The sequence below is a fragment of the Mustelus asterias genome, chromosome 1 (assembly GCF_964213995.1).
Source record: "Mustelus asterias chromosome 1, sMusAst1.hap1.1, whole genome shotgun sequence".
Classification (NCBI taxonomy): domain Eukaryota; kingdom Metazoa; phylum Chordata; class Chondrichthyes; order Carcharhiniformes; family Triakidae; genus Mustelus; species Mustelus asterias.
The window spans coordinates 7,547,184-7,568,229 of record NC_135801.1 but is presented as its reverse complement, the minus strand read 5'-3'; the positions used below and the strand labels follow the sequence as shown (position 1 = coordinate 7,568,229).

Below are 21,046 nucleotides of genomic sequence, written 5' to 3'. Positions count from 1 at the left end.
CAGTGTTAATGTCAGCCTTGCGTGCGACTAATAAATAAACTTTACTTAGACCTGCACTGGCTTCTGGTCAGAGCAAAGTCTCGGGTTTTCTTTTAAATTCTCATGCTTGTTTTCAAATTCCTCCGTGTCTCTGTGATCTCCTCCATCCCAGTAACCCTCCGAGTTACTTCCCAAATTCTGTCCTCTTGGACATCCTCCATTTTAATCACTCCACCATCGGTAGCTGTGTCTTCAGTTGCCAAGGGCCTAGACTCGGGGAATTCCCTTCCTAAATGTTTCTGTCTCTCTACCTCACTCTCTCCTCCCCCACCCCCGAGGCATTCCTTAAAATCTACCTCATTGACGAAACTTTTGGCTCCCTGTTATCTCTCTATGTGGCTCTGTGTCATGTTTTCATAGAAAAGGTCATTCAGCCCATCGTGTCTGAACTGATTCTCTGAGAGCATCATACCCAGGTCCATTCCCCTGCCCTATCTCTGTAACCCCACACATTTCCTGTGGCTAATCCATCGAACCTGGACATCTTTGGACACTAAGGGGCAATTTAGCACGGCCAGCCCACCTGATCTGCACGTCTTTGGACTGTGGGAGTAAACCAGAGCACCCGGAGGAGGCCCGCGCAGAGGCGGGGAGAGTGTGCGGGCTCCACACGGACAGTGACCCAAGCCGGGAATTGAACTCTAGGTCCCTGGTGTTGAGGTAGCAATGCTAACCACTGTGGTTTATAACACTAGTCAGAAGCACCTTGGGGTGTTTTATGTTAAAGATAAATAAAAGTTGTTCAGGAAGTACTTCATTGGTGGTAAAATGCTTTGGGATGGGCACTGCATAAATGTGAGGATTTTTAAAATTCCTAAGAGTTCTGGTCCAAATCGGATGAAAAGTGACCAATTATGATTTTCTTTTTTAACCTGTGTTTCGCCACCTTTATTTTGAGTCTGGCTGTAACTTGAAAGCTTCTTCATGTTGATTCTGCTGCAGTAGGAGTTTAAATTAATAAATAACATGCTGGTAGCTTTCAGGACTGTACGTTTGCAACAAGAATAAAATTGTAAGTTGTGCAAAATGCAAGAAACTGAAATATAAATCCATTTTAATCTGAGTTTGTTTAATTGGTTTGGTTTGACCTAAAAAGAGGACAACCAAATGTAATTCTGACCTGCAGCTGAAAGGGGAGGTGATGGCCTGGTGGTATTATCGCTAGATTATTAATCCAGAAACTCCGCTAACGTTCTGGGGACCCGGGTTCAAATCCCGCCATGGCAGATGGTGGAATTTGAATTCCATTAAGAATCTACTGATGACCCATGAAACCATTGTCGATTGTTGCAAAGACCCATTTGGTTCACCAATGTCCTTTTTTAGGGAAGGAAATCTGCCTTCCTTCCCTGGTCTGGCCTACATGTGACTCCAGATCCACAGCAATGTGGTTGACTCTCGACTGTCCTCAGGTCCCTGGCAGTGCTAACCACAGGCATTCTTTTGTGGCATTATCTCTTGCCCGTTACCGAGTTACCTCTCAGTCATAGCAATCGGTTTGTTTAATGGAAAGTATCAAACTCAGCAGATCGTTCTTGCTGCTTGAATGTGGTTGACTCTCAACTGTCCTCTGAACAAGGGCAACTAGGGATGGGCAATAAATGTTGGGACAGCCAGCGACACCCAAAAGAAAACAAACACCTAATGGTTATATGTAACTGTCTGTGCTACAAATCCCTTCTGGGCCTGAAGAAAGCAATTTGTGGTACGATAGCTTACTGAGTAACATTGGCACTGGGAGGCAGGAACCAGCCTGTCGCACAGCTGGCAGTGGGCTGCCCTTGCAGGGCAGAAGAAGTTAATCGCTGGCCTTGCAAATGCCCTTGCTGAAAAACCATCAGAGATCTCCACCCCGCATACCGCCAGATTTAAATTCAATACCTCAGCCACTGGCAGCCTGTAGGTTGGGATATTGTGTACTTGAGTTTCATCCAATCAGCTGATGTTCTCTCCCCCCCCCCCCCCCCCCCCCCCCGCAAGTTGATATATACGAATCTTGGGTGTCCTGTATTAAATACAGCTGACAGTATCTGAGTGATATAGTCTCTGTCCCCAATTACATCAACCGTAACACGTGAATCTCTGGAATTCTCTGCCCACTGAAGTGGTGGAGGCTACCTCGTTGAATATGTTTAAATCACGGATAGATGGATTCCTGATTGGTAAGGGAATTAGGGGTTATAGGGATCAGGCGGGTAAGTGGAACTGATCCACTTCAGATCAGCCATGATCTTATTGAATGGAATGGCGGGGCAGGCTCGAGGGGCTAGATGGCCTACTCCTGCTCCTATTATGTTCTGTCCTGTGTGGTTTCTGCAGTCCGCATGTCCTGCTTCTCTCATTCGCCGAGAGTAATTCAGAATTGTTGTAGGCTTTCAGCGTCGCTGCAGCTTGCTCCAGGAATCTGAATTTCTGGTACCATGATACCTGGGCACGATAGAATGGGTGGCGCAACGGTTAGCACTGCTGCCTCACGACGCCAGGGACCCAGGCTCAATTCCAGCCTTGGGGGTCACTGTCTGTGTGGAGTTTGCGCACACTCCCCATGTCTGCGTGGGTTTCCTCTGGGTGCTCTGGTTTCCTCCCACTGTCCAAAGATGTGCGGGTTAGGTTGATTGGCTGTGCTAAATTACCCTTTTGTGTCAGGGGGATTAGCAGGGTAAATGCATGGGGATAGGACCTGGTTTGGACACTGTTGGAGAGTCGGTGCAGACTCGATGGGCCGAATGCCCACCTTCTGCACTGCAGGGATTCTAGGATGTTCTCCAAACAGGATATTTTTCCTTTTGAATGCAGTTTTTGGTTTGGTGCTGTGTTAAAATTGATCATCAAGTGATGGTATTTATTTTAAATGCTGGTGTTTGGAAGAATGCACTTGAGCACAAGGGGTGTAGTGCTACAGATCTGTACTGTTGTGTTTTAGGTGAGCCTGCCCACTGTGTTGCACATTGCTTTGCGTTCAGGGAGTAAGCAAAAGTAGAAGTCACCACAGTCCCAGATGACCATGGGCTGTTCTGACCTTTGGGGAGAGCTGAAGAGCTGACTGGTGGTGATTTAACCTGAGAGTCAGCACACCTCGGGTAAGGGGCAAGGTTGAAAAGGCGGGACCTTCATGAATAACCTCGGCTGGTATGGGAATTGAACCTGTGCTGTTGTCCAACAGGTTTATTTGGTAGCACAAGCTTTTGGAGCACTGCCCCTTCATCAGATGACTCACCTGATGAAGGGGCAGCACTCCGAAGTCTCGTACTACCAAATAAACATATTGGACTTTAACCTGGTGTTGTGAGATGTCTTACTATACCCACCCCAGTCCAATGCCAGCATCTCCACATCTGTGCTGTTGGCGTTGCTCTGCATCACCAATCAGCCAACTGAGCTAACCTCCTGAGAATCAATAACCCTTTTTTTGTAATACAAAATGTTTTGCAACAGAAGATTACGGTTGATAGCCTCATGGAAGTTTGTGATTTCTAACATGGCTGTTGGGATTTATTGGAAGTAATTATGTTCTTCCAGTATCTTTTAATTATAGTGGATGATTGGCTGAGGTATGGGAGGTAAAATGGACCTGATGGTATGGAAGATTGTAGACAATAATTACATTGCGCAGTAGGTGGAGTAGTATTGGAAGATTCTACTTCAGTAGAAGTTGCAGGAATATCAGAGTATCCTCTATATTGTGAAGCGTGTCATCGCAGTAGTACTTGTACTTTCCAAGCTGAGGTTTGCAGTCTTCGATGACCTTCTGAATATCCAGGTCATCAGTGACTACTTGCTTGACATTGTTGCATGATTACAGTGGTCACAATCACAAGTAGCTGAGTGTGAAAAAGTACATCTTATCATTTTCTATTGCTATCTCGTACTGTTCACCCCTGCCTATCTCCCACTATCTACCCCTGCCTATCTCATGCTTACTGAGTAGCTTCTTTATTGTCCCTCAACTAACATTACGAAAACAGATTATCTGGTCGTCATAACATTGCTGCTTGTGGGAGCTTGCTGTGCACATAATGGCCACAGTGGTTCTGATATCATAGCAGTGACTACACTTCAAAAATATTCATTTTGCTGTAAATCACTAAAGATTAAGAGGTTATGAAAGTTGCTGTATGAATGCAAGTCTATCATTTCACTTCTTAGATCAACGTGGGACTTTGAGGTGACATAATTCAATACTGCTTGATGAAATGTAATTTATTCCATGAGTCACCAGGGAAACTTCATCAGAAATATATTTTTACATTAAACTTAATATTTTTCTCTCCCAGATTTCCTCAGATGGTCCATAATTATATTTGAATTGATTTATCATTGTCACAGGTATTAGTATACAGTGAAAAGCATTGTTTCTTGCAGGCTATACAGACAGCATACCGTTCATAGAGTACGTAGGGGAGAAGGAAGGAAGAGGGTGCAGAGTGTTGTAATGCTTCATTTTTACACCGAGGGTGTGGACGACACGAAAATGGCTGGACTTGCAGATAGTGAGGATCATTGTCAGAGGCTACAGAAGGATATAGATAGGCTGGAAATTTGGGCAAAGAAATGGCAGATGGAGTTCAATCCTGATAAATGCGAAGTGATGCATTTTGGTAGCACTAACGTCGGGGGGAGCTATACAATAAATGGCAGAACCATAAAGGGTGTAGATACGCAGAGGGACCTGGGTGGGCAAATCCACAGATCCTTGAAGGTGACGTCACAGGTGGAGAAGGTGGTGAAGAAGGCATATGGCATGCTTGCCTTTATAGGACGGGGCATAGAGTATAAAAGTTGGGGTCCGATGTTGCTGTTGTATAGAATGTTGGTTCGGCCGTATTTGGAATACTGCGCCCAGTTCTGGTCGGCACACTACCAGAAGGACGTGGAGGCTTTGGAGAGAGTGCAGAGGAGGTTTACCAGGATGTTGCCTGGTATGGAAGGGCTTAGTTATGAGGAGAGATTGGGTAAACTGGGGTGGTTCTCACTGGAAAGACGGAGGATGAGGGGTGACCTAATAGAGGTGTATAAAATTATGAAAGGCATCGATAGGGTGAACGGTGGGAAGCTTTTTCCCAGATCGGTGGTGACGTTCACGAGGGGTCATAGGTTCAAGGTGAGGGGGGGTGGAGGTTTAACACGGATATCAGAAGGACGTATTTTACACAGAGGGTGGTGGGGGCCTGGAATGCGCTGCCGGGCAAGGTGGTGGAGGCGGACACACTGGGAAAGTTTAAGACTTATCCAGATAGCCACATGAACGGAGTGGGAATGGAGGGATACAAAAGAATGGTCTAGTTTGGACCAGGGAGTGGCGCGGGCTTGGAGGGCCGAAGGGCCTGTTCCTGTGCTGTTTTGTTCTTCTTTTGTTTGATTGCCTGGAACTCGCTGCCGGGGGAGGTAGTGGAAGCAGATACGATAGTGACTTCTAAAGGGCATCTTGACAAATACATGAATAGGATGGGAATAGAGGGATATGGTCCCCGGAAGTATAGGGGGTTTTAGTTAAGTCGGGCAGCATGGTCGGTGCAGGCTTGGAGGGCCGAAGGGCCTGCTCCTGTGCTATAATTTTCTCTGTCCTTTGAGAGTAAAAGACATGAATTAGGGGGTATGCTGGAGACAGCTCTCAAGAAGTCGCCAGGCTCCGGTGCCATCTTGAATTCAACTTAAGTATTTGGAGAGGGTGTGAGGTTTTGCGAACTGTGCACAAATGTAAGGTGTTTTTTTTTGGGATGTTGAGTATAGTTTGAATGTCTAATTATTGCTGTGGACTGAGACACACAGTCTGACGTTGACACAAATCGAAAAAAGGAACATGCCTCCAGTTAAAAGAAAAGCTTTTCACAATCCCGGGATACGCGAGAATGTTTTCCAGCCAATGAATAGCTGTTGGTGTTTGGTCACTATGGTAACGTGGCATCCACTTTTTGCACCGCAAGGTATCTCAAATCAGTGATGAAATTAATGACCAGACGTATCTGTTTGTGTGATCGGACACTGGAGGGTGAAGGGGGAAATCCTCCTCCTGTCCTGACTCGTTTTCAGTTGAGATCTTGAGACCATAGAACCCTACAGCGCAGGAGGAGGCCATTCGGCCCATTGAACCTGCACCAACCACAATCCCTATCCCTGTACCTGCCCCGCCCCACCCCCCCAAACACCTAAGGAGCAGTTTAGCATTTCCAATCAACCTGACCTGCACATCTTTTGGACTGTGGGAGGAAACCGGAGCACCCGGAGGAAACCCATGCAGACACGGGGAGAACGTGCAGACTCGGCACAGACAGTGACTCAAGCCAGGATTTGAACCCGGGTCCCTGGCGCTGTGAGGCGGCAGTGCTAACCACTGTGCCACCTTGCCGCCCCTTGATGGCCAACTGAAAAGATAGACAAGGCCTCATTTAATATCGACATCTAAACCAATTGCATCTTTGAATAATGCAGCATTCCCCTGGTACTGCACTGTAGGGAGTGTCATGCTGGAGTGGGCTTTGTACCTTTTGGACCAGAGGCGAGAGTGTTCCCAAATCAAAATAGACGGAGGAACATTAGGTGATTCACAGATGGCAAAAAAAATGAATAAACTGGACCAAACAAACTTGTTAAAGAACTTGACAACAATGCTTCATTAACATTGAGCAGGCAATCCGTAATCTCATTCATATCCACTGTTGGCTACAGTTGTAGCAGAAAGGTGGGTTCTAATCATGCATTTATACCACTAAGCATTGTTCTGGGGACAAGGGTTCAAATCCTGTCACGGCAGCCAGTGGAATTTGAATTTTAAAAAAATCTGGAATTAAGAATCTACTGATGACCATGAAACCATTGTTGGAAAAACTAATCTTGTTCACTAATGTCCTTGAGGAAAGGAAATCTGCCGTCCTTACCCAGCCTTTCCTACATGTGACTCCAGAGTCACAGCAATGTGGTTGACTCTCAACTGCACTCTGGCAACTAGGGATGGGCAATGAATGTTGGCCCAGCCAGCGACGCCCATGTCCCACGAATGAATGAAAAATAATCGTTGTGGTGGGAGATTGACAAAGAGGATTAATATAAGTGCCCACCATCCAAATTCATCCATTCTCCCCGTGTCTGCACGGGTTTCCTCCGGGTGTTCCGGTTTCCTCCCACAGTCCAAAAGATGTGGGGGTCAAATGGATTGACCGTGCTAAATTACCCCGAGGTGCTGGGGGGACTAGCTAGGGTAAATGCATGGGGATAGGGCCTGGGTGGGATTGTGGTCGGTGCAGACTCGATGGGCCGAATGGCTCCCTCCTGCACTATAGGATTCTGTGAAATTGCATTGTAATGTTCAACCTGTTTGTTTTCACCTCCTAACCCGAGCCTAAAACCTGTCTGGCTCGCTGGAAGACTCATTCTCTTCAATAATGTTTCGGATGTACCTACTGTTAAGTAGCGTTTGGTCCACAAATAAAAGTGAACCTTTAAATTGGTCACCTTGCGTCATGGTGAAGCCCTCAAATACTTTGGTGTAATCTTACACCGGCTTCCTTTATATATAGCAGGTGCTGGCTGCCAAACTTTGTGCTGTTTTATTCTTTGCAGCCTGACAGCAGAGGAGTGCAGAGTGTTCTCTGCTGCTGAGACCAACAAACTCTGGGTCTCAGAAAGGTAAAGACTTTGCATTGTGCAAAGAATTGATGTCGGGCATAATGTGTTTTTTTTCTTTGGCTCGGGGAGCAAAATCTGGGCAGTAATTTTCGTCAACTGATTTTTCTTTTGCCTCTTGCCAGCTGTGCTGTGGTGAGAGATTGACCAAGAGGATTAATATAAGTGCCCACCATCCCTGAACGTGATGGCAATTTCTATCCATCGTTGTTTTGTATAATCTTTTTGAGGCGTTAAAAGGTTTGCAGTAATGTTTGACAGTTCTCAACATGAGCATCTGTGGCCGTGTAGCATTCTGCACAGCCAAATCTGTGCGGTAAGCGTTGAAAGTTCCTGTACTTCAAAGTACTGGGCAGATTGCTGTCATGCTTTAGTTTGAGGATAACCCTTTGTGTGTGTGTGTGTGTACATGAGTTATTAACTTCACATGTATCATACCTCCTTTGATTGCAGTTCCAATAAGATGAGGTGAGGACAGTTTGGACTTCTTAGTGGAGAACTGAGCTCATTGTATTAATTTTCTAAGTTCCTGTCCTTATTGCAAAAGAGGGAACAGATTGGGACTCTTTTTTTTTCAAAGGAAAATAGACGAAGGGAGTCATCTGTGGAGGTTCCCTATGGAAGGCTTTGATAGACGTGGAGAGAAAGGTCAAAATCAGGGCAATGTAACGGAGCTGCTAATAAATCCGATAGGGAATTTTGGAGCAACTTCTTTGGCAAGAGGATGGAACGAGGGGTTGGGGAGGAGGTTTGTGCGGAGCACTGAGACTTGTGTAGACCTGTGAAGATGACTGGCTGTTTCTGCACAATAAAATAATTTGTAATACGAGTAAGTGGGGGTTTTTTTTTTAAAAAAAGAGATTCATTTAGTTGCTTAAAAGTCAGTATATTTTTAGAGCTAAACCATTGTACGAAATGATGCAAGCTTGGACAATTATGATTTAATCCATTCACTTGCATGTGTAGTAATGTTTGTGTGTTTTTATTTCCTCCCCACCTGGACAGTTGGCTGGTTTTAGACGTGTGTGAGAAAGCTGGACCATGAGCAACTACACTGTCACTTTGCAAGGCCCAGCTCCGTGGGGCTTCAGGCTTCAAGGTGGCAAAGACTTCAACATGCCGCTGACTATCTCCAGGGTAAGTACCATTTCTTTACACCCTTCCCCCAACCCTACTGATGATGTGCGCCACTGCGGCCATAAGCATCTTTGTAGCAGCAACACCACCTACATCACAAAATGTTGCGAGGATTGGTGGCTTTCTCTTGGGTAGCTTGCAGTTCCCTGAATTCGAGCACATCGCAAACTCTTGTCCTGTCTTTTCTACTGAACACCATGATCATGGTTTCTTTTCTGGCACCTTGGTGTGACCTGTAGCTGCCGATGTTGCCATGAGCTATACTGTTCCTAAAGGGGCGCTCTCTTACATTGTCCCTTTGCAATGCAAACTCCCTCTCCTGTGAGGAGTACTTATTCTGAGTCTGTTGAAACAAAGGGTCCCAAGTCTTTTTCAATATCTGGCATTTCTTGGTATTTTTGAACGATTGGGCAATCGAAGGGGTCATGGGGAACAGGCAGGAAAGTGGAGTTGAGGCCAAGATTGGAGCAGTCATGTTACTACTGATTGATGGAGCAGTGTCGGGTGTCTATATCATAGAAACCCTACAGTGCAGAAGGAGGCCATTCGGCCCATCGAGTCTGCACCGACCACAATCCCACCCAGGCCCTACCCCCACATATTTACCCGCTAATCCCGCTAACCTATGCATCTCAGAACTCCAAGGGGCAATTTTTTGACCTGGCCAATCAACCTAACCCGCACATCTTTGGACTGTGGGAGGAAACCGGAGCACCCGGAGGAAACCCACGCAGACACGAGGAGAATGTGCAAACTCCACACAGACAGTGACCCGAGCCGGAAATCGAACCCGGGACCCTGGAGCTGTGAAGCAGCAGTGCTAACCACTGTGCTACCGTGCCGCTTCTGAAGAGTTAATGGGACAAACTGCCCTCAGTTGGTGAGTAGTAAGCAGAACTTAATGCGATTGTTTGTGTTGAAGTTGTGGACTCTGGTTGGGTTGCAGGGTGGAACAGTTAGCACTGCTGCCTCGGTGTCAGGGACCCAAGTTCAATTCCGGCCTTGGGTAACTGCCTGTGTGGAATTTGCATGTTCTCCTGTGTCTGCGTGGGTTTCCTCCAGATGCTCCCGTTTCCTCTGACAGCCCAAAGATATGCAGGTTGGGTGGATTAGCCATGCTAAATTGCCCTTTAGTGCCTCAAGATGTGCAGGTTAGCTGGATTGGCCATGTTAAATTGCCCCTTAGTGTCCCAAGACGTGTAGGTTAGGGGGATTTGCAGGATAAAGACATGGTGCTACTGGGGTTAGATCCTGGGTGGGATGATCTCCTGGAAAGTCGGTGTAGATTTGATGGGCTGAATGGCCGCCTTCTGCATTGTAGGAATTTTGACGCATCAGGAGAAGATGAATCACATGACCACCTGCCTCCAATTGCCATGGTCACCAACAATTTCTCACCCAACCCCACACCCCAACATATCCAATATTTTTATGACTAATATCAAAAATGCTCAAAGCAAATGGTGGGGCAGGGAGAGAAAAACAAATCCACTGTTGGTTCATCTGCTGGGTTAGCTACAGCACTGCTGAGGAGATTAATTCCTGGAGACTCTGTGGGTGGAAGTCATGTTCAGGTCATGTTAGCACCAAAGGGCAACCCTGTCCCATGGCTCCCTGCTCACGCCGGGTATATGGCTGAACCTGTCAGTGCAATAGTGTTGGTGTGCCCTGAGTAGAATATTCCATTCAGTGGTATGGTTGGTGCAGGTTTCTGTTGCGTGAGACAAAAAAGCATGCCCGCATCGAGAGAGACGTGCGATGTTCTGTTTTTAGCTGATCTCCTCTTTCTTGGCACCAGTGGCACGTTTGCGCCTCAGTTCCAGAACAGGAGTCTTGCCAAACTCTGGCATGGACTTGCCGTGTCTCCCAGGCTCATCGCCCAGCAATGCCCGGTGGCAGAAGTGGGACTGATGGTACAAGCTCACCGCAGCACGAATATAAAAGAGTCTTTCTTTTTTTTTTTAATGAGCTGATCTCCCCAAGGGTTGTTGGAATGGGAGGTGGAGGATACAAAACTAAACTCTGAATGATGTTTTTCTTTTCACACTTTCTTCAAACTATTCATTCCGAGGAAAAAAACCCTCCATCTGCCATTGCAGAATAAGAACCCGGGTCACTGGAACATTAGCTGAGTTTCTGGATGAATAGTCTAGCGATAATACCACTCCTACCATCGCCTCCTCTTGATATAGATCAGCACTTATTCACATCAAAATTAGTTGCCAGGCCAACCCAAGGCTTAAAATAAGGAACTTACGTTTTTATAGCACCCTTCACCACCTCTGGTCACCCCAATGCGTGTTACAGCCCAATTGAAGTACTATTTGAGATAGTCACTGTTGTAAGGTCGGGGAAGCTCAATAAAGGTGTGAAGAGAAATGATGAACCAGCGAGTTCCCAACCTGAACCTTGCCTGTGCCGTGTTCCCGGACCTGAGCCAGGGCTGCAGGCTGGACACTGATTGTTGGTGCGGTATTCATATCATAAAAAAATGTTTATTGTGCGATATTTCTTTCTGTGCTTTAGCCAGTGTCTTCCTCCTACAGTAAGCCACCTATTTGGAAAGCGATCACTGTTCATTCTGGACAGAGTGTCCGGGCCAGGCAAAATTGGCAGCTGTTTCATGTAAAATTCCACAGTCTGTCTTCGATTGAACACGAGCATCATTGTACAAGGGACCAACATTCGCTCCAAACTGTGGAGAAAATAAAAATGGATCAATACATCCCGCGGGCAGGCAGGCACCTTTCAGGCACCCTCTTGCTATTGGAATATTGACAGCTTGTGTCCCCGTCTTTCATGTGGATGACGTCTGCATTACAAATAGAAGCGTTGCTTCTCTGGAATGGATGTGTTTGCCAGGTTGACAGTTTGAGCCTCTCCACATTCTTTCCCGTGTGGACATAGTGAGTGTCGGCCCACAGCTGGATGGGGAATGCCTGTCTAGCTGCTCAGAATGCTAATTAAAGGGCTTCAGGCTCCACCGATCAGAGTTGTACAGCAGCCCATCGGGTACAGGGACTTTTTTGTTCCCTCACACAAGAGCCCTGTGTTTCTGGGTGACCTTTTCTGGGCCTCTTGCTCCCGTTCTTGTCAATGCTGTTACCCTTGAGGCCTTGCTGCTGATTGATGGGCCGATAAAAGGTGTTTGAGTAACAAGAAAGAACTCTCATTCATCTGATCCCTTTCAGGGCCTCAGGATGTCCCCAGGCGCGTCACAACCCATAATAACATTTTTGAAATGTTCTAACTGCTGTATTGTTAAAAGAAAGGACAAAGCAGCCAATTTGCGCAGAGTAAGCTCTCGCAAACAGCAATAAAAGTAATGATGCAATCCATATTTCAGTGAAGTTGGTTAAGGGTTAGAATACCGGGGCCAGCTTCCTTATTCCCCATCAAAATAGAGAGGGTAGTTGGGATCTCGGTGAAATTGTCAACTATTCACTCATGTGTGAAACGAGCTTTTCCGAATCAGTTACAGAAACTGCCCATCTCTTATTTTTCCATTCACATATTCCCCATGTGTCAGCTGTGTCTCAGTTGGTGTCTTTGTTTCTGAGTCAAAGGTTAGTGGGTTCAAGCCCAACTCCAAGACTTGAGCACAGAAAAACTAGGCTGAGGGAGCGCAATCCAGACGACGTAAGGGATCCCATGGCACTATTTGACAGGAAATGAGGAGGGTTTTCCCTGGTGTCCTGACCAATTTGGCACTTTTTTCTATTAGTCCTGATGAGTGCATGATGAAAAACTTCAGCAGCATGTCTCTTTTCAGCAACATTCAAGTTCTGTACCTCCCAAGTAGCTGGTTGATCTGATTGTGGCCTTGACTCCATTTTCTTGCCTGTCCCCCATAACCCTTGACCCCCGCAATCAGTCTAATGCAGCCTTGAATATATTGAGTGACTCAGACCCTACTGCTCTCTGCGGGGAAAAGGATTCCAAATACTTACAGCCCACTAGAGAAAAGATTCCTCCTCATCTCCGTCTTAAATGAGAGACCCCCTATTATGCCCCTGTGGTTCTATGACTCCTGCATGAGAGGAGACGCCCTCCCAGCATCTGTCCCGTCAAGCACCTTCAGAGTCTGAACTGTTCCTTTAAAAAGATACGTTGTGTTGTCTCGACTGAGATAGTTCTGCAGTGGAATTAAACTTCTGGCTGTGTCTATCGTACAACAAAAATGACTTGCATTTATATGGTGATATTGTAGTAAAACGTCCCAAGGTGCTTCGTGGGTATGCTCAGATAAAATTTGCCACTTGGTCATAAGGAAATTTTAGGAAGAGCTTGGCTCAAGAGGGAGATTCTAAAGAGCATCTTAAAGTATGGGTGGCATGGTGGCACAGTGGTTAGAGCACTGCTGCCTCACCGCACCAGGGACACGGGTTCAATTCCCAACTTGGATTACTGTCTGTGCAGAGTCTGCACATTCTCCCCGTGTCTGCGTGGGTTTCCTCCGGTTTCCTCCCACAGTCTGAAAAACGTGCTGGTTAGGTGCATTGGCCCTGCAAAATTCTCCCTCGGTGTACCCAAACAGGCATCAGCATGTGGCAACTAGGGGATTTTCACAGTAACTTCATTGGACTGTTTGTGTAAGCCTACTTGTGACACTAGTAAATAAACTTAAAGTTACAGAGGGGGAGAGGCGAGGAAGTGAATTCCAGAGCTTCAGCTCTAGACTGCTGAAGGGCCAGCAGGTAGTGCTGGAAGGAAGAAAAAGAAGCCAGGATTGTTGGAATGCTGAGATCTCGGATGATTGGAGGAGATTATAAAGATGGGATGTCTGGAGACTGCGTGGGGATTAGAAAACATTGTATGCTGCTCCCACTAGCAGAGAGAGCTTTAAAGACAAGGCCAGTCTAAGTTGAAGGTCATTTATTGCTGCTATAATGTGTGCTACCTAATTGTGATATTGTTGCAGAGTTCTTGTATTTGGATTGTCTCTGTGTCAGTCGTCAGGGATTCGCCTCTCGCTGACGGCTTTCTAAATTAGGTCGCAGAAGAAGCTGTACATATTGTTCAGACAGCCCAAACCCCCTCTCATTAGTCATGCTGAGGAAAGGCAAAGCGTTAGTCGTGTGTGAGCCGCACCCAGCTGACTGGCTTTCAAACATTTTGACTCGTGTCAGGAGAGTGTGGTCACACTACGCTCCTTTTTATCTGTTTGAATGTGTGTCTCTGCCTTCCTGTGTGTGTCTGTTTCTCTGTCGTCTTATGTGTATCTGTTCCTCCATCTCCCTGTGTGTGTGCATCTGCCTCTCCCCTTCTCTCTGACTTTATCTTCCTGTGTGTGTCATTCTCTGTTTATTTGTCTTCGCGTGTGTCCGTGTCTGTCTGTCTGTCTCTGTGCATCTCCGTCTGTGTCTGTCTCTGTTTCCCTGTCTTTTTGTGTGTGTCTGTTTCTGCATCTCCCTGTGTGTGTGTCTGAGTCTCTCCTGTTTCCCTTTCCCTGTGTGGGTTCCCTTTTTGGGAAAGAGTTTGTTTCCACTCTGTTCGCACAGTGCTACAATTCCGAGTCTCACTGTCAGAAGTATTGTTCTTTGCTTCATATTTTACTAAAAGCAGAGTAATTTGTGTAATGTAGACTGAGTGTTGCTGTCTTGCGACCTACATACATCCTGCTTGATATTTAACAGTTGAACCTTTCACTTTGCTCTTATCACATCTTCCAGATATAGTTTAAGCCAGGAATTCAGGAATCTGTGTAAACTAAACACGATAGTGAGTGCTGAGCCTGATAAGTGGCTTTTGTTACCAAGGTCAGAAACAAGTTCAGGATTTGAACTCCAGCGCATGTTTCGGTTTTGTAATTGGAAACAACTGCTTCATCAGATTGGAGGGTGTGAACACTCCATCGCAGTGTAATCACTGATCCCTTCAGTTGCTGCGTTTCATCTTATAGAGTCATAGAGGTTTACAGCATGGAAACAGGCCCTTCGGCCCAACTTGTCCATGCCGCCCTTATTTTTTCTGAGAGCTTCAGTTGGGATTTGGGCAAAGACTGGATGGCATGTATTTTCACCTTTTGCATTTGAGCTCAGAGTCTGGGATCCATGATTCATGGCTATTAATATACAGATAATACTTGTAATAATTGGGTCATGCATTATTCAGTGGAGACTAAAACTTTAGTGCTTTGCTTAACTAAATATAAACATGACAAAGCAAGTTGTTCCCAATTGCTTGGTTCAAGTTTCAACACTGGGTACGAGAGGAAGTACTTACGTTGATTAATCTGCAACACAGAAATGGGTCTTTGAACTCAATAGATCTTTTGTCGGTGTTTCTGCTCCACACGAGTCTCCTCCTGCTCTTTATCTGTACATTCTATTCTTTTCTCCATCATGTACTTGTCTCACTTCCCCTTTTAAAGGCATCAATGTGATTCATCTCAACTGCATCCTGTGATGGGGAGTTCCACATTCCCACAACTCTCTAGATGTTCTCCTGAATCCCCGACTGGATTCTATAATGACTACCTTCCGATTATGATCTCTGCAACAGTTGCGAGAAGAAATATCTTGTGTATGTTGCCCTGTCAAAGTTTCATAATCTTGAAGCCCTCCGTCAACTCTTTCTCCCCCCAAGTCTTTTCCTTCCCCCACTCTACTCAGTCTTTCTGATTGGTATAACCTTTCAGTTCACACATAATTGTCGTAAGTGTTTGTACGACCCTTTTTCGGGGCCCCTCTATAATTTTTATGATCTGGAGAGAGTGCTGCAAATGTGATCGAGTCAAAGTTCCATGCAAGTTGAAAGAAACTTCCTTGCTTTAGTCTTATTCCTTTAGAAATGAGACACTGCGTTTGATGATTTTTGAATGACTTTATTAACCTACCTTGCGGCTTTTAATGGATTGTGCATCTCTTTCTGATTCCCGACCCAATTTAGGCGGTTATTTTCCACTTTTTATGTACCTTGACTTGCAAAGAGTTGTTGAAATAAGATTTGCAATTTCTAAAACCACCCACAGCAGGAGGCGTCATAACTAGAATCAATCCAGCCCTCATTTCACATCCTGACCGAACACTGGAATGAGGGTGGGTGGAAAAAAGGCAGTGTGTCAGGTGTCAAAATGCTGATCTCACAACAACATCTGGCTTTTGTACAACACCTTTTTAATGTCATGAAACCTGCCAGCTTCCTTCAAATGGGTGATCGCGTGAAATTGAACAACCGCAAAAGGAGATATTTGGATTGGTGACCAAGGGGGTAGACTTGATCAAAGAGGTAGATTTGAAGGTGGAGAGGGAATTGGAGCTGTGAAGATAACCGGAATTGGAGAACCTCGTGCACTCGGGATCTCCGAGTTGTGGGACTGGGGAAGTGACAGAGGTATGGAAACCAAGCTAAAAATCGAGGCATTCTCCAACCAGTGGTTAGCACTGCTGCCTCACAGCGCCAGGGACCCGGGTTCGATTCCCAGCTTGGGTGACTGTGTGTGAAGTCTGCACATTCTCCCCGTGTCTGCGTGGATTTCCTCCAGGTGCTCCGGTTTCCTCCCACACTCCAAAGCTGTGAGGGTTAGGTGGAGTGGTCACACTAAATTGCTCCTTGAATATCAGGTGGACGAGCTAGAGTAAATGCATGGGGTTATGGGGACAGGGCCTGGGTGGGATTGTGGGTGGTGCAGACTCGATGGGCCGAATGGCCTCCTTCTGAACTGTAGGATTCTATGAACCAATGCGAGGACCCATGACTGAGTGAACAGCACTCCAGTGTTTGGGTGACTTTATTCATGAATTATATGTTTGCCATTGTGTGATTTATGGCTGTACTAGATGTCCATTCACCCCCTTAGCTTTCCAGCCTCGTTCCAGTGGATCTGGGCTCAGAATACTCTTGGAGGTTTACCTTGCTTTAACCCCTGTGGCTTCCCTCTATCCCCCTGGGGTGGAGGGCCCAGTGATACAAGATACACATGTAATGAAGATAAATGGTTTTTGCCACAATTCTCACCATTTGCTCTGGCTTGTGGTTCACTCTTCAGTTCTCTGGCATTCAGATGCCAATGGATAGGCCTCTGTTTGCACTGCAATAGGACTACACCGGTGATGGGCAACCTAGGCTAGTGAGTGGGCCGCATCAGTGACTCTCCTTCATCTCAGTGGGCCGCAAGATTGAAATTGGGCTTGTTCTCTAACTGTGACCCCATGAGTAAGATTAAATACATTTAATACACGCCACATATTTCATAAGTTATAGAAAATGTTTAATCATTTGTGTATTAATAGAACTGTCATCAACTTCAAGTGGTTTTTAAAAAAAACTTTATACTTGATTGGATGCAGAGGGAGCGCATGGCTCTCGTAGTGAATGTTCTGAACAATCGGCACCCACCTCACTTCATTCGCCCTTGCTTTATTTGCAAATCACTTCAGTCGTACCGGGAGGAAGGAAGCTCCGTGGATGGAAACCAGTGGAATGTGGCAACTCTACATGTGGGAAACGATCAACAAAATGTCTCTGGCCGCACGAGGCCTCCGGGCTGCAGGTTGCCCACCGCTGGTCTACGCGATTCCATTTGAATGTTTGGTATGCAAACCTGCATCCATAAAAATGTTTCCTCCGTGGAATCGCGGGCAGCACAGAAGCTGCCTTCCTTCCTCTCCTCTACAATGCCCTGAGTCTGACCCTTGCTTGGCACAGCTCCCTGATAAGAGCCTGGCGGATCCAGCCCCTTGACGTCTAAGTGATCCCTTTGCTGGAAATCCAGAGGGAAGGTTGAGGTGGGTGGATGGTCACCCTCCATTCCGAAAGTGCAGACCAATGTCATCTTGAGAAGACCATTTATGTTTGATTTGGGATTGGGAAGGGTGTAATTTATTGACACTGCTAATGGAATGGTGTACTCCAACTCATAGGAATATATAAGAGCAGGAATAGGCCATTCGGCCCCTTGAGGCCATTCCTCCATTCAACCATATCATTGCTGATTTTGCCTGAACACCATTTTCCCTGTGTTCTTTGACATTTTTAATATCTAGAAATCTCTCTTAAATACACAAAAAATTCATAAATTCATGTTGCCCTTTCTTGTAGGGAAAAGATCACAATATTTTATTGGGTCCCTTTAGAACATAACATAAGAACTAGGAGCAGGAGTAGGCCATCTGGCCCCTCGAGCCTGCTCCGCCATTCAATAAGATCATGGCTGATCTTTTCGTGGACTCAGCTCCACTTAGAAGAAGAAATAGCAGGACACCTGGAAAAAAAATTGTTTGATCAAGCAGACGCAGCATGGATTCATGAAGGGAAAGTCGCGGTTGACAAATTTACTGGATTTTTATGAATATGTAGCGAGTTGACAGAGGGAAACCGGTGGATGTGGTGTTTTTGGATTTCCAGAAGGCTTTCGATAAGGTGCCTCACAAAAGGTTGCTGCGGAAGATTAGGGTACACTGAGTTGGGGGTAAAGTGTTAGCGTGGATTGAGGATTGGCTATCTAACAGGAAGCAGAGAGTTGGAATAAATGGGTGCTTTTCTGGTTGGCAGTTGGTGACTAGTGGTGTGCCGCAGGGATCGGTGCTGGGGCCTCAACTGTTTACCATATACGTAGACGATCTGGAGGAGGGGACCGAGTGTAGGGTAACAAAGTTTGCGGGTGATACTAAGATGAGTGGGAAAGTGAATTGCGTGGAGGATGCGGAAAGTCTGCAGAGAGATTTGGATAGGCTAAGTGAGTGGGCAAGGATCTGGCAGATGGGGTATAACGTTGACAAGTGTGAGGTTATCCACTTTGGAAGGAATAATAGTAAAATGGACTATTTAAACGGTGAAAAATTACAACATGCTACTGTGCAGAGGGACCTGGGGGTCCTTGTGCATTAATTGCAAAAACTCAGTTTGCAGGTGCAGCAGGTGATCAAGAAGACAAATGGAATGTTGGCCTTTATCGCGAGAGGGATGGAGTATAAAAGCAGGGAGGTCATGCTGCAATTGTACAAGGTACTGGTGAGGCTGCAACTGGAGTACTGTGTGCAATTTTGGTCCCCTTATTTGCGGAAGGATGTATTGGCCTTGGAGGGAGTACAGAGAAGGTTCACCAGGTTGATACCGGAGATGAGGGGGTTAGCTTATGAGGAGAGATTGAGTAGATTGGGCCTGTACTCGTTGGAGTTTAGAAGGCTGAGGGGAGATCTTATAGAGACATATAAGATAATGAAGGGGCTAGACAGGGTAGAGGCAGAGAGATTCCACTTAGAAAGGAGACAAGAGCTAGAGGACACAGCCTCAAAATAAGGGGGAGTCAGTTTAGGACAGAGTTGAGGAGGAACTTCTCTCGGAGGGTAGTGAATCTCCTGGAATTCTCTGCCCATTGAAGCAGTGGAGGCTACCTCGTTACATATGTTTAAGTCACGGGTAGATAGATTTCTGATCAAGGAGGGAATTAAGGGTTATGGAGAGCGGGCGGGTAAGTGGAACTAAACCACTATCAGATCAGCCATGATCTTATTGAAGGGCGGGGCAGGCTCGAGGGACTAGATGGCCTACTCCTGCTCCTATTTCTTATGTTCTTACCTGCCCACTCACCATAACCCTTGATTCCTTTACTGTTCAGAAATCTATCTATCCTTGCCTTAAAAACATTCAATGAGGTAGCCTCGACTGCTTCACTGGGCAGGGAATTCCACAGATTCACAACCCTTTGGGTGAAGACGTTCCTCCTCAACTCAGTCCTAAATCTGCTCCCTCTTATTTTGAGGCCATGCCTCCGAGTTCTTATCCTTTCCATTTTAAGCCCCTGTTTGCTGCCCTTGGAAAGATCAGTACTGTCTGTGGTTTTATGACTGTACTTAATTGAAAGTGTCAGGCAGCTTAAAACCTGGGATTATAAATAGTAAGTTCCAGGGTAGAACTGAGGAGAAAAGAGGACCGCTCTAATTTTTCATAATATGCACAATTTGTCAACCTGCACAAATCTATCAAGAACAATTTTCTTTATCTCGGTTAAGTGTAGCACACTGGTTTCTTGTTGGACTGTTTAATGTTATGTGTTGTCAGTTTGTAGAACCCTGGGGCTTTGCTTGATTGATGGTGATCTCCTAATCTTTTCATTGGTGCCTTTTATTTTTGTGTAGTGCCGATTTTCTGCATTCTTTTGATGTTGGCTGATCGGGGAAGGAAACTGTTTGGTGTCACACCCTAAGGGTGCCCGCTGCCTACGCGAAGGCACCTCCCGAGGGAATGGGCTTCGGTGCTGAAAGGGGGTGCTTGTTGTCAAGTGTGGGGGGTTGCAGCCTCCTTTGGCCTGCCTTTGTGATCGATTCCCCTCTTCTGACCCTGACGGGGACGTGGGTGTGGAAGGCCCCACTTGGGAAGGCTAAAGGCTCCATTGGGTGCATAGATAATCTGCGTGTGAGGGAATATTGTTTTTGCACTCCTCCACTAAAACAGAGAGCAATAGTTTCAGAGGATTAGCTCTCCATTCTCGAGAGTGGCAGGAGATCATGCTTTAATGTTCGTTCCATTTAATATACAATCCAAACCATTGTGAGAGAGGGTGCGTTTTTACAAGGAATATTGGATGGAGGAATCTGTCTGGTGATTATAGCATTAGGAAATTTTTTTTTCATTCATCTGTGGGACATGGGCGTTGTTGTCTAGGCCAGCATTTATTGCCCAACCTTAGTTGCCCTTGAAGGTGGTGGTGAGTTGCCTCCTTGAATCGCTGCAGTCCACGTGTTCAGTGGGTTGATCCACAATGCCGTTAGGATTGTCAAAGATACAAGATAGAGTGCAGAATATAGTGTTACAGTCATAGCTAGGGTGTAAAGAAAGATCAACTTGATGCAAGGTAGGTCCATTCAAAAGTCTGATGGCAGCAGGGAAGAAGCTGTTCTTGAGTCAGCAGGTACATGACCTCAGACTTTTGTATCTTTTTCCTGACGGAAGAAGGTGGAAGGGAGAATGTCCAGGGTGCGTGAGGTCCTTAATTATGCTGGCTGCTTTTCCGAGGCAGCGGGAAGTGTAGATCGAGTCAATGGATGGGAGGCTGGTTTGCGTGATGGATTGGGCTACATTCAATACCTTTTGTAGTTTCTTATGGTCTTGGGCAGAGCAGGAGCCATAACAATTTGTGATACAGCCAGAAAGAATGTTTTATGTGGTACATCTGTAAAATCCTGGTTTCCCCCAGACCTGTATCCATGAAGCAGCGGGAATCCCGATTCCTGCAGACCTGTATCCGTGACGCACCTTGAATCCCGGTTCCCTCAAACCAGTATCCGTGACGCAGCAGGAATCCTGG

The 21,046-nt window shown here is 46.1% G+C and overlaps 1 protein-coding gene across 1 annotated transcript in view; it reads left to right on the top strand.

Annotated features, from left to right (window-relative positions):
* Window positions 1-21,046, top strand: part of LOC144490493 (PDZ and LIM domain protein 5-like) — a 259,977-nt gene that overhangs the window by 10,472 nt on the left and 228,459 nt on the right. Inside the window, exon 2 of the mRNA XM_078208260.1 lies at window positions 8,665-8,796. Coding sequence (XP_078064386.1) covers window positions 8,701-8,796 — 96 coding nt within the window. The 5' untranslated portion in view covers window positions 8,665-8,700. The remainder of the gene's footprint in view (window positions 1-8,664; window positions 8,797-21,046) is intronic.